At 37.0% G+C, this 11824-nt stretch overlaps 1 protein-coding gene across 1 annotated transcript; it reads right to left on the bottom strand.

Moving 5' to 3' along the window:
- Nucleotides 1–2316: 2316 nt before the first annotated feature.
- CUNH8orf88 (chromosome unknown C8orf88 homolog) lies at nucleotides 2317–7301 on the bottom strand. Its single transcript, XM_015813995.1, has 5 exons — nucleotides 7215–7301; nucleotides 6879–6970; nucleotides 4977–5061; nucleotides 4384–4490; nucleotides 2317–2481 (listed from the first exon to the last, which is right to left on the bottom strand). The coding sequence occupies exons 1-5, from the start codon at nucleotides 7279–7281 to the stop codon at nucleotides 2434–2436; spliced, it is 399 nt and encodes a 132-aa protein (XP_015669481.1). The 5' UTR covers nucleotides 7282–7301; the 3' UTR covers nucleotides 2317–2433.
- Nucleotides 7302–11824: the final 4523 nt, after the last annotated feature.

Below are 11824 nucleotides of genomic sequence, written 5' to 3' on the forward strand. Positions count from 1 at the left end.
TGTTGACATCAGACAGAATATGAATATATATCCTTGTATGGAGATGATATGTTTTTGGCTGAAAACTTGGATAATTTACAATGAATGTGTAAATGATGCAACAAGGATCATGGATCTGAAAAGTAATCTATTAAAAACCAAGATAACTATGTTTGATAAAGAAAATGGAACCGAAGTCAGAACCTCAAAAGGAGGCAGGAAGACACTACTGTATATGGAAGTGCATGAAACAAAAACAGTTTGCAAACACAAGTATGGAAAGATATTGATGTCAATTAGAATTGGCTGTTTCTTTTTCTTATCACATACCTTTAATTTCTTTGTCTTATTGTGTTTTAATTTTCTTAGGCTTATTGCGTTTACTCCTTTTTCACATTATGTAGAACATTTTATTTTGAAAGGGAATAGTCTAGTAGATATATATGTATGTAAACTTTCAAATGCTGCTATATATGAAAACAAATATCTTTAGTTGCTCTACACACAGCAACTAAAAATAAACTTCACAAAAGCAAATACTATTCCACATTTACAGTCATAACCAGTAACACAAGGTTCAATGTTCACCAGAAAAAACATTACAAATGTAACATATTTGCAAAATTTGGAAAAGTTTGAAAGCAACAAAATACAATGGTATTTTATTAGGTTAGGAGGACCATTGTACTAGAGCAGTGATGGCGAACCTTTTAGAGACTGAGTGCCCAAACCGCAACCCCAAACCCACTTATTTATCGCAAAGTGCCAGGGCCGCATCAGCATTGTGGTGCCTTCATGGGGGGCAGGGGGGTGCCTCTGAGTGCCGCCTCTGGCACACAAAAACCAGGGGCACAAAAATGGGCCATCGTGCTGCAAGGCACAAAAATGGCCATGCCGTGGGGTGCAGATACAAGGCGCTGCACCATGCAAGAACGGGGCAGGGCTAGTGAGTATCACGCAGGCACTAGCCCCACCCCATTTGCAGCACGTGCATGCTCACGGCCCTGTGCATGCATGCATGTAAAATGCTTCCCCCTCCCTTTTCTTCCAGTCCACCAATCAACAATGATTGATGACTCTGCTCTACCACCTCTACTCGAGCTTGCTAGTCGGCCACTTCGCCTCCTTTGTGCTGGGCGGGGCTCCTGCTCCAGGCGGCAGTGGTGGCCTGATGCACCTGCTGCTGGCGGTTCGTGTGCCAACAGAGAGGGCTCTGAGTGCCACCTCTGGCATGCGTGCCATAGTTCGCCACCACTGTACTAGAGGACTAGATGTATCTTTGAATTCAAAATCTTGTTAACTATTTAGATGCTATTATGTGGAAAAGAAAGTGAAACCCAGTTTGATCTAGTAGTTCCAAAGCTTAAGCATCAGCTACAAACGAGAAGACTGTGAGTTCTAGTGCAGCCTTAAACATGAAAGCTGGCTGGGTGACTTTGATCCAGTTACTCTCTGTTAACCCATGATATCAGGCTCCGGTGGCAAATCAATTGATCAATTCCTATCACAACCAAATAGATCAACACTTGGTTGATTTGAAAAAAAGTGGACTCTGCAGTTGATGGAAAATGCTAGAAAAAATGTGGAAAAAAGAGTACAGCAAAATCTGGGAAAGGGAGGGGGAAATGTCAGATGTAGAGATCAAATTATTAACAGCTAACACAATTAACTTAAAATATTTTAAAAATACTTTAAAAAATGAGGTAACACCTAAACCCTAATAACTGAATTGAAAGTTTTAAACATTTAACAAAAAGATAAATACAAAGATTTGTAATATAAAAACAGTCCCATACAAGCATTGCCTCTATGCAACTAATTAAGTTGGGACATAAGGATATGGGACAATCCATATCTTTGATGGCTATGTTTTGCTACTTACCACTTAAATGTTTGGCTTGAAGATCCTCAAAGATTCCATGTGCTTATACCATTTTTTGTACATAATGATGTTAAAAGATTCTACAATCTAGCAAGTAGATTGGTGCATGGAAACAGAAGTTATGTGTGTGTCCATGTTCCCCAACTCAGTTTAGTTTATGATATGAGTTGGCATCTAGTCAAAATGCAAACAGCCACTAGATATTATATAGTTTATAGCAGTTAAACATATGGCATGTTCCCAACACTTGGCATTTTGCTATAATAAATGGTAAGGAATGAGCCTCACACTTATTAGGGTGTAAAATCTACTGCAACTTATTTGATAATAAGTGATAATGATCCTACTTCACTTCAGCAATTGTTTCCTTTATCTATCACTACAAAAATTTTAATATATTAGTTCAGAATCAGACAACAGTTGAAGTTGATTCACATACATTTTTGCTTGAATATAGCTTTACTGATGATTACACCAACTGTAAAAGATACATCTGAATTCAGTCTATTGATATTACAGATCACTTTTCCTTAATTTTTTTTAAATGGTGAAAAGAGACGCATTCTTTATCTTCAGAAAGATCTATCATTGCTTGTAGCAGGTAATAAACAATAATTTTTCTACAAAACAAAAGTCCCAAATATTTAGTTAATAGAAAACATTACATATTTAAAGAAGCTTTGAAACATGTTAGCATTTATTAAATTGAGTCATAACTCAAGATAAAACTGAAAACTATTTAAAAACTCAATCTCTAACATAAATAAATAAAAGAGCTGTGAAAAATATACAAACAATGAATTAATGCATACTAACAATATGTATGGATAAAAGAATGTGTAACAGGACATCCAGAAGAATAGTATTCCATACTGGCAACTCTCAGAGCTTTACCCTCCACAAATTGCTTTTTATACCCAATGTGGTTAAAGTTATTATAGACATTCTCTTCTCAATTCTCATAAATAAAGCTATACTAATATACTGATGCAGGCTTTCACAGCCAGTGTCAATCTAATAGTGATGAGTTTCAAAGTAATAGGCAATGGTCTAATTAGGAGTTCTAAGAAATGTGCTACAAAGCAGATCAGTGTCACCTCAGAAAATGCCAGGCACAATTGCTGATGAAATGTCAGGATACTTGGTAATTAGATGACAGCCTATTAGCCCAGAAGCCATTATCACTGGAAAGATATATAGGTAATCCACAACCTATGACCATTTGAAGTTACAATGGCGCTAAATGAATGGCTATGACCAGTTCTCAGAGATCTGACCACCCCAGCATCCTTGTTGTCATGTGATCAGGAGCTGGACACTTGGCAATTGGTTCGCATTTATAATCGGCTGCAGCACCCGACAATCACATGATCACCATTTGCCACCTCCCGTGCTAGCATCCCCAAAAAGTCAATGGGGAAGGTGGTAGGGAAAGTCACAAGTCACTGAGGTAAGTCTCTCTCACCCAAACACCCTCCTCCAGCCCCGTGCCCTCGATGCTATGCTGGCCACTTATGCACCCCTATGCATCCTCCCTCACCTGTACCCCTGTGCACCCTCTCTGACCCTCACACACTCTCAAGCATCTTTCTGATCCTTGCTGCACTCCTGCATTCTCTCTCTTAGAACTGCATCGCTTAGCGATGGGAATTCCAGGCCCTATTGCTGTCATTAGTCAAGATTACCTATATGCAGACAGGCATTTTTAATCACAGGTACAGTATTTATAACCACTGTATGAATAATCACAGAGTTATGGAATTATAAGCAATAACTCAATCTAAACAGTTCATATACTACTCCATGTAATAGAAAAAATATGAAAAAACAGTTCTTGTAATTCATGTAATTACATAACAGGAAAAAAATTGTGTTATGCTACTGAAACTTTTCCTCGTCTGTCTCCTCACATACACACATACACAAGCATTACATATAATTCTACTTTCACTATAAAACCCATATCCAATATTTCAGTGAGAAAGAGTTTGGAAGGACCTAATGTCTCTAGTTTCATTTTGGCATATACTTTTGTGCAACATCACAATAAATTTACAAAAGGTTGGAACATCATGAACACCTGTTACTTTATGTATTAATTCTAAAGCCTTCAGACATCCATGGTCTCATTCCATTCATTTCAATCATTTACAGTTTATTTTTATATCTAAAAGGTCATTGTTTTTAATACCGTGAAATATACAAAATGCACTTTGCTTAGATTTTGTATGCAGGTCAAGGAGTAGATTTGCATAATACATTTAGATTTCTTCCCATTTATTCATAAAATACTGTAATATAGTAAGTAGCAGCATTTACCATTTGTGATAGAAATGTGGTTCTTTCCTAAACTACCAGAGATAACTAATCTGTTAAGAAATTATCTGCATCATCATTTTGTCATCATCGTGATTAAGGATGGATACCTATGCTGCAACTTTACTATATAATAAATCTGTACTACCAATTTAAATGTCAGCTAAATTATTTCTACAAATTCAGTTTTAAATTCAAATACTTACCGGCTTTTCCAGTACAATAGGATGATCAGGAAGAAATTCTGGCTTCTTTTGGGCAAGTGAAACCCCTGAAAGTTTCAGAAGGAAATCTCTGCTATATGTTATTCTTTCTGCCAACACAAAAATTTATTACTGAAAAGTGATAGGAATATATAAATCAGGCATCTTCTAATGAAAGTCAGTAGCTAGACTTTTTTGCAAACAATTTTACAGAAGAATTTTAGTTAGCAAATCTGTATTCCTATTACTAAACACAACAAAATATGGTTCTGAATGGTTATATAACTATCATTTGAATTATGATTATGCATTCTATACTAAATGTTATAGTAATTTATATACTATTTTAAAGTTGTGTCTAGTGTTATAACGAGATTGGATTGACGTGCAATCATTATATGGCTTATCCCTTGAACTTCGGAAATATAAATACTACTTTTGCTGTAAGCATGGTATGCTAAATGAGTTCTTGAATACAAATTCATTTAAGCTCTCAGATAAATTTCAAATATTTAATTGAAATTGAAAATTGCTAGAATATAACCTGAAATATATTTTGTGTATTTCTTCATAATTTTTTAAATTTTAATACTTACCTTTTGTGACTTCATTTTTATGCTGCACTGACAGACTAGGAATCATATTGTCATTTAAAACCAGCATTCCATTAGATTTACATATCTAAAATAAAGGGTACATATGTATTATGTTCTAATATGCATATATGTCTAGTATACATGTTTTGTATATTATTTTACAAGGTTCTAGGAACTTTTAATAATTCATGCAAGAGATATTATACACAGAATCATAAATACAATGTATACCACATGTAATTTTAATAGTGAAGAACACCACCAAAACACTTCAATTATAGACCTCTCTCCATTTTAAACTTGTTTCACTGTAACACCAAAATATTAACTACAATACAGATCCATGAGGTTGGAAATTATGTACTGTATACAGCATGGAAGGAAAACAGAAACAAGATTCATTCAAATTTATCACATTTTCACAGGCATACATGAGAAAGTACTATAAAACTGTCAGATCAGCCACCACAAAATTGTCGAAGTTTCTTGTACGCTGTTTTTATATACCATTTATATTTTGAAAGGACAAGATACAGGTAGATCCTGACTTATGACCACAATTGAGCCAAAATTTCCATTGCTAACCAAGATAGTTATTGTGAGTTTTCCCCCATTTAACCTTTTTGCTAATTTCAGGTAAAATAGATAAAAATACAGTAATAAAATAAATATGTGGTAAATTCAGAGAATCAACATTCAGTTAAGTATATGACCTTTGCAGGATACCCCAATCTGTTTGATATGGGTTCTTAGCTTGAATGCCTTCACTACAGTATAAACTTAGCAGTTCTGCTCACAATATATTCATTAGAGCCCAGGAGGGAATAGGATAATATGTAATTCAGATCCCAGTGAGCTGTTCTTTCAAGTAGGGATTTAAACATCTAAGCCTAAGAGTTCTATACTGTAGTTCAGAGGTGTCAAACTGCCGGCCCGCAGGCTGGTTTCATCATACCAAAGCCGCGCCCACCCCATTGCCGGAAATGCAAAAAAAGTCGTGATACGTGGCAACATGTCACGTGATGTGGCGAGTTTGACACCCATGCTGTAGTTGAAAGTAAAAAAAAAAAAAAGAGCATGAGCAATATCTCCAATGGCTGGGACACTACATATACACATCCTCTCATACGGCATGCAATCTGTCCAACATATAACCTTTATGTGCCTAACCAATCTATCTTCTTTCATTCTTCCCTGCCTCTTACCAATTTAAATCGTACATCATTTAGCTCTAGCTCACAAAAACTTCCTTTTTAATAGAATTTGTTAGTTGGGAAAGGTTATACCAGGTTTTTTATTTGAGGTAGGTACAGAAGTATAGAATATTGGCTGGTGGGGATCAGAAGATGATTTTTTTCTGCAGAGGCCCCTGCTCTATGGAATATCCTCCCTTTGGATGTCAGAATGGCCCATTAGTCTTTCATAAGGCCCAAAAACCTGGCTATATTCCCATGCTAGGGTGCTGAATGTGTTAAGAGCCCCATTTTCTGGCTTTATTGCTAACTGGCCTAGAATTCTGCTCCTACGCATATTTAATCCAGATGTTTTTACTGTTTTAATTTTTTTAGTATTTTTAATTGTAATTGTTTTTTCAGTTGTAAGCCACCCAATCATTGGCTGAGATGGATGGTTATAGAAGTTTAATGATTGATTGACTGACTGACACTGACACTGACTGAATCAAAGTTCTCATCCTAGTTAGTAGTTTAAAATTCAAGATAATCACAATTATTATTTTAAAGTCTGGTATTTCAAAACAAGTTCAAGTAATGGGTTATGTGACACTGGCTTGTTAAACTAGCAAAACATTGTTACAAATCCCAGGATCTAGCTTATCTATAGTGTCAGGTTCAAGTAAAAGAGGGGTTTTTGTTGTTGCTGTTTTACTGAAATAATACTTACTGAACTAATTTCATTATGTAAAAAGACAGACGCACTGCACGGAAAGTCAGCCTGAAAGCTTCCAGAATCTGTTGATACTGTGGCTAAGGTTGCTGTAAAAGAAAGTAATAGGTTTAGTTCAGGGGTAGGCAACCTTGGTTCTTTTATGACTCATGGACTTCAACTCCCAGAATTCCTGAGCCAGCTATGCTGGCTCAGGAATTCTGGGAGTTGAAGTTCATGAGTCATAAAAGAGCCAAGGTTGCCTACCCCTGGCTTAGTTCTTCATTAATATGCTGAGTGCCCTTCTAATGTTGTGTTTTCTACACAAATACTTGAGGTGATCGAGGCACTTACCACGAGAAGAGAGGCACAGAGATCTTGCTGGCTGGAGGTGCTTACCAATCAATCTCTTAGTTTCCATTTGTTAAAATACTTGGAGATGCCATGCTGGAAAATAAACAGCCACAAAATATAAGATGGGAAACTGGGTGATTACTCAAAGTGTACTAATGACCAACGCCATGCCCAGTACTTATAGTGGGATGGCTGGGATGGCCTAGGACGAGGCTGCACGATGAAGGAAATGGGAACTGGACTTTGATGTCTGCGAAACTCTTCAAGGCGCCTCCACTCAACTCCCCCCCCCCCCAAGGAGTTTGATAGGTGTTAAAAAAGAGCGAGAAAGCGAGCTCTTTGGGAACCATAAGAAACCGCGGACACTCTGAGGGGCTTCATAAAAGTGCGCTAAGTTCGTAAGGAAGAAAGGCCGTACTTCATAACCACTTAAAGCAAAAAAAATATTTCCGCAGCTTCGGACAGCTCAGGCAGTAGAAACAGCCGCAGCCACAGACTAGGGGCCATACGCTCCACACGCGCTCCATGCGCATGCGCATGCGTGGTCCCCTTTCTGGCGCGGCCTCGGCCCTTCTGTCTTCTGGGGCCATGGCGTTCCACCTTTTTGTTGGTCGACGACCTCTTCTTCTTCCTCTCTCTTTTTTTTTTTTAGCGAGGCCTGCTTACCAGCACTCTGCGCTCTCACCCCGGCAGCAAGAGCAGCGCCGGCCGTTCCCGCGAGCGCTAGAGCGGTCTCGAGAGGGAACCGGACGGGACAGCCCGGCTAAGTGACGGCCCGAACGTTTATGGCGGAGAAACAGCTAACCGCCTCCTCGGTAGCCGCCAGTATTCTAAAGGCGCGCGCAGAGAGCCTGGCGGCAGCCGTTACTATCCATCCTCGTCGTTGTCGTCATCATTATCACCATCGACCACAGACTCTCGCTCTCTCTTTACAAAGTTGACTTTGGAGCTGGCTCTCTGACTTTGGATTCTGGGCGTTTGTTTGCAGGCGCTCACCTGTTGAGAACGGGAAGGCTCCTCCCGTTTCTTGCCTTCGCTCGCTTATATTCATTTATTTCCAAGAATCATCTTAGGTTTCTTACTGCAGTTCGAAAGCGCAGAAAGGGGAATGTAAAAATATTTAAAAGGCTAACAGTTGAATAATTTGGCATCCGTTTAGTAAAATCTAAAAGCGTAGAGATCTCTGGTTAAATTGCACGTTCTTTAAACAAGTTAATTCTGCCGCCTCAAAGTTTAGGTTTCATTATTAACTTTTAAAAAAGATAATATTAGCCCTTTTAATATGGCAGTGGACACGGCCTCTTTTCTAACTTCAGGAAAACATTATTTTTACTTTTTAGCCAAGACCTTTTCTTTTAGTAAATGAAGACTTCTCTTTTTAGCACTAAACAACAGCATATGCTAAAAAAAATCCTTGAATACAGTGGCAAGTTTTAAGAAAGATACAAATCCAGCTGGGAAAGAGTAATGTAACTTATAAACTTGCCACTTGTGAAATGTTATCCAGAATCAATGTTTTCTATTGTTCAAGTTTCATAGTAGTCATGTCTTTTATTGTTTGATCATTTGCTTTCTGATGCACTAAATATATGTACCATTTGTTTCTGTGCTTTATAAAAAGATCTGATCTCTCCCCTTAATAAATGCTTTTTGCCTTAATTGAATTACTTGGTAATTCATATTTTTGGATGGGCAAATAAGCAAAGGTAAAATTCTCTCTCTCAGACCAGGGACAAAGTTATTATCAGCTTCATACTAAACTCTCAAGTGCCTGAGTTTGGAGGCAATAATTCAACTACCGGTATGTGATATATACTTAAACATTTTTCTGCAAATTTGAATACATTCTTGGTCACAATCTGTGGTTATATTTTTATTCCACCTTTTTATATATAGTTCAAGACAGCAAACATGCCTTATACTCCTGTTTCCTTCTTTTTCCATGTTGGATGAACTACTTTTCTTTGACTTGTTCCTTGCCCACCATCAACACCAGATACTACAATTAATAATAATAATAATTTTAAAATAATCAAAAGTTTACTAACACAAAACAAACATACAACATACAAGTACTGAATGCAATCTGGGATGGTCTGCAGCATTCTTTTATAATCATGTACAAATAACTAATTTGCATGCCTAATTCTAGAATTCTCAAGTTTAACGTTCCTAATTAAAAATACTAATTTTATTCATTTATTATATTTTTATGCTACCCATCTCCCCTATACGGCTGATTTTATGGGCTTTTTTTTATTCTCTAATTGGAACATCTTATCTCTATTGCTAGAAGCAAAATGGTTTCTTTTAATTTATTTCTTATCTGCCTGCATGACCCTTTCACTTTTTTGCAATAGGAAAGCACTAACTTCTAAAATGGAGTTGGTTTAATTTTCTAATAATTACTTTCCAACACATCACAACAATCCTGTGAGGTGTCAGACTGAAAAGGTGGCCCCAAAGTCACCCAACCAACTTTCATGCCTAAGGGAAGGCTAGAACTCACAGCCTCCTGGTTTTCCACAATGCTAAATTTCACTTTTAACAATAATAATAATAGTATTTTATTAAATTTGTGTGCTGCCTGATTTCCAATGACTGGGGAGCTAACTACAATCAAAGAACTTAGTACTATAACATTTTGAAACTATAGTTAGTACAGATTATAGCAGTCAAATCACTGTGGCTCTATGCTATTATTGCATTATAGCAAATATATAGGTAGTCCTCAACTTAAGATAGTAATGGAGTCTCCTCATGTGACCAACTTGATTTTACAATCTTTTTTGCTGCAGTCATCAAGGGAATCCAGTTATTAAGCAAATTCATTATTTGCTACTGAGCAGAGGTAAATGCTGGTTTTCGGCAAAAACAAATCAATTACATAACCATGGGATGCTGCAAATTGCCATAAATGTGGGCCAGTTGCCAATTGCATGAAATGTGATTAGTGTACAGTATGTGACTATAGGCTAGCCATTGGAACTTTAGAAACATGTTGTAAGTACCTTTCAGGGGTCTGTCATAACTTCAAATGATCGTTAAGTGACTTGTAAGATAAGGACTACCTGTACTACAGTCCCTGTACTAGTTATGTTAAGCTTCTGGATATAATTCAAAGTAATGGTTTTAACCTATATATTTAACCTCCATGTTGTGGCACCAGATTACCTTACTGGTTACCTTCTCCAATCCATCTAGGTCATGGAGTCAAACTGCCGGCCCGCGGGCTGGTTTCATCATACCAAAGCCGCACCCACCCAATTGCTGGCAATGCAAAAAGAGTCGCAATACGTTGCGACACGTCACGTGACGAGTTTGACATCTGTGATCTAGGTGTTCAAGATATGAGTGGATATTATGAATAATAGACTGAGTTGTAGGCCCAAATGCAGGCCTTCTCAGGAGTAGACCTGACATTTTGGAGTGTTGCATCACTAGATGTTTGCTTTGCTATGCTGTTACAGCTTTCCAGGAAGGATTGAACACCATTTTGCCTTGGTGGGCATTTAATTTATGATTAGAGATAGCTGAACTGCTTAAGTGAGGACCCTGGGTAGCCATTTGATTATTTATTTAGACGCTTTAGTTCAGGGGTGTCTAACTGCGGGCCAGATGTGTTATGCCAAAACTGCACCCACCATCTCCGGCAATGGAAAAGTCACGATACGTCGCGACACGTCACGTGACATTGCAAGTTTGACACCCCTGCTTTAGATGGTTTATTTAGATGTTTTAGATTGCTGCCTGATTATAGATAGGGCAGGGTATCCAAAGGTTTTATGGTTTATGTATTAAGATGCAATTCGTCTGTTATTGTACTATACTTATACGTAGGAAGAAATGAGTGGTATTCAAATAAGGGTATAAGCATTTAATTACTCTAATAACTTGCTTTCTGTATTTAGAAAGTATAGAATGATTCAATATAAAAAATGAACACATCATTTAAAAAAATATTACATATCAATTTGTTCAGTTGCACAAATAAACAGTACTGAAATTTTATAGTATCATGCATCTTAAAATGATGACTTTTGAACTTCCCCCATAAATAAAATTACTTCTCCTCCATAATAGTGTTACCTGGAATTTTAGGTTTCATTATTAGCTTTTTAATAAAGGTGATAGTAGCTTTAGCATGACATCCATGTCTCATTTAGAAGTTCAATATACTGTACCCATTTTCCTTTTAGCCAAAGCCATTTCTTTATTTTTTTTTTAAGTGCAAGAACTTAACCTCTTTGGAAACCAAACAATAGAAAGCATATTAGTCTTTGAATGCACTCGCAAGTATTATGAAAGAAACAAATTCTTTTGGAAAAAGCAGTCATGTAGAGTAATCCATAAATTTGCACCTTGTGTAATGTTATCTTGAACCAATGTTTTGAACTGTTCAGTTCTTACCTCTAATTAATGTATTTTATTGTTCAATTAGTTGCTTTGTGATTCATTGCATATATCAAATGTATCATATAAATGTATATAAACACTTGACCCTTAAACCCTTTTTGCTTATCATTCATGGGGAGGAGGGGTGAAAGTATATGTGATTCAAAAGCTACTTTGAAAAGTTAATGACTTTTCCCCAAATTCTTGGATCAAGT

The sequence above is a fragment of the Protobothrops mucrosquamatus genome, unplaced genomic scaffold, assembly GCF_001527695.2.
Source record: "Protobothrops mucrosquamatus isolate PMUCROS unplaced genomic scaffold, P.Mucros_1.0 scaffold211, whole genome shotgun sequence".
In the NCBI taxonomy this organism is placed as follows: Eukaryota; Metazoa; Chordata; class Lepidosauria; order Squamata; family Viperidae; genus Protobothrops; species Protobothrops mucrosquamatus.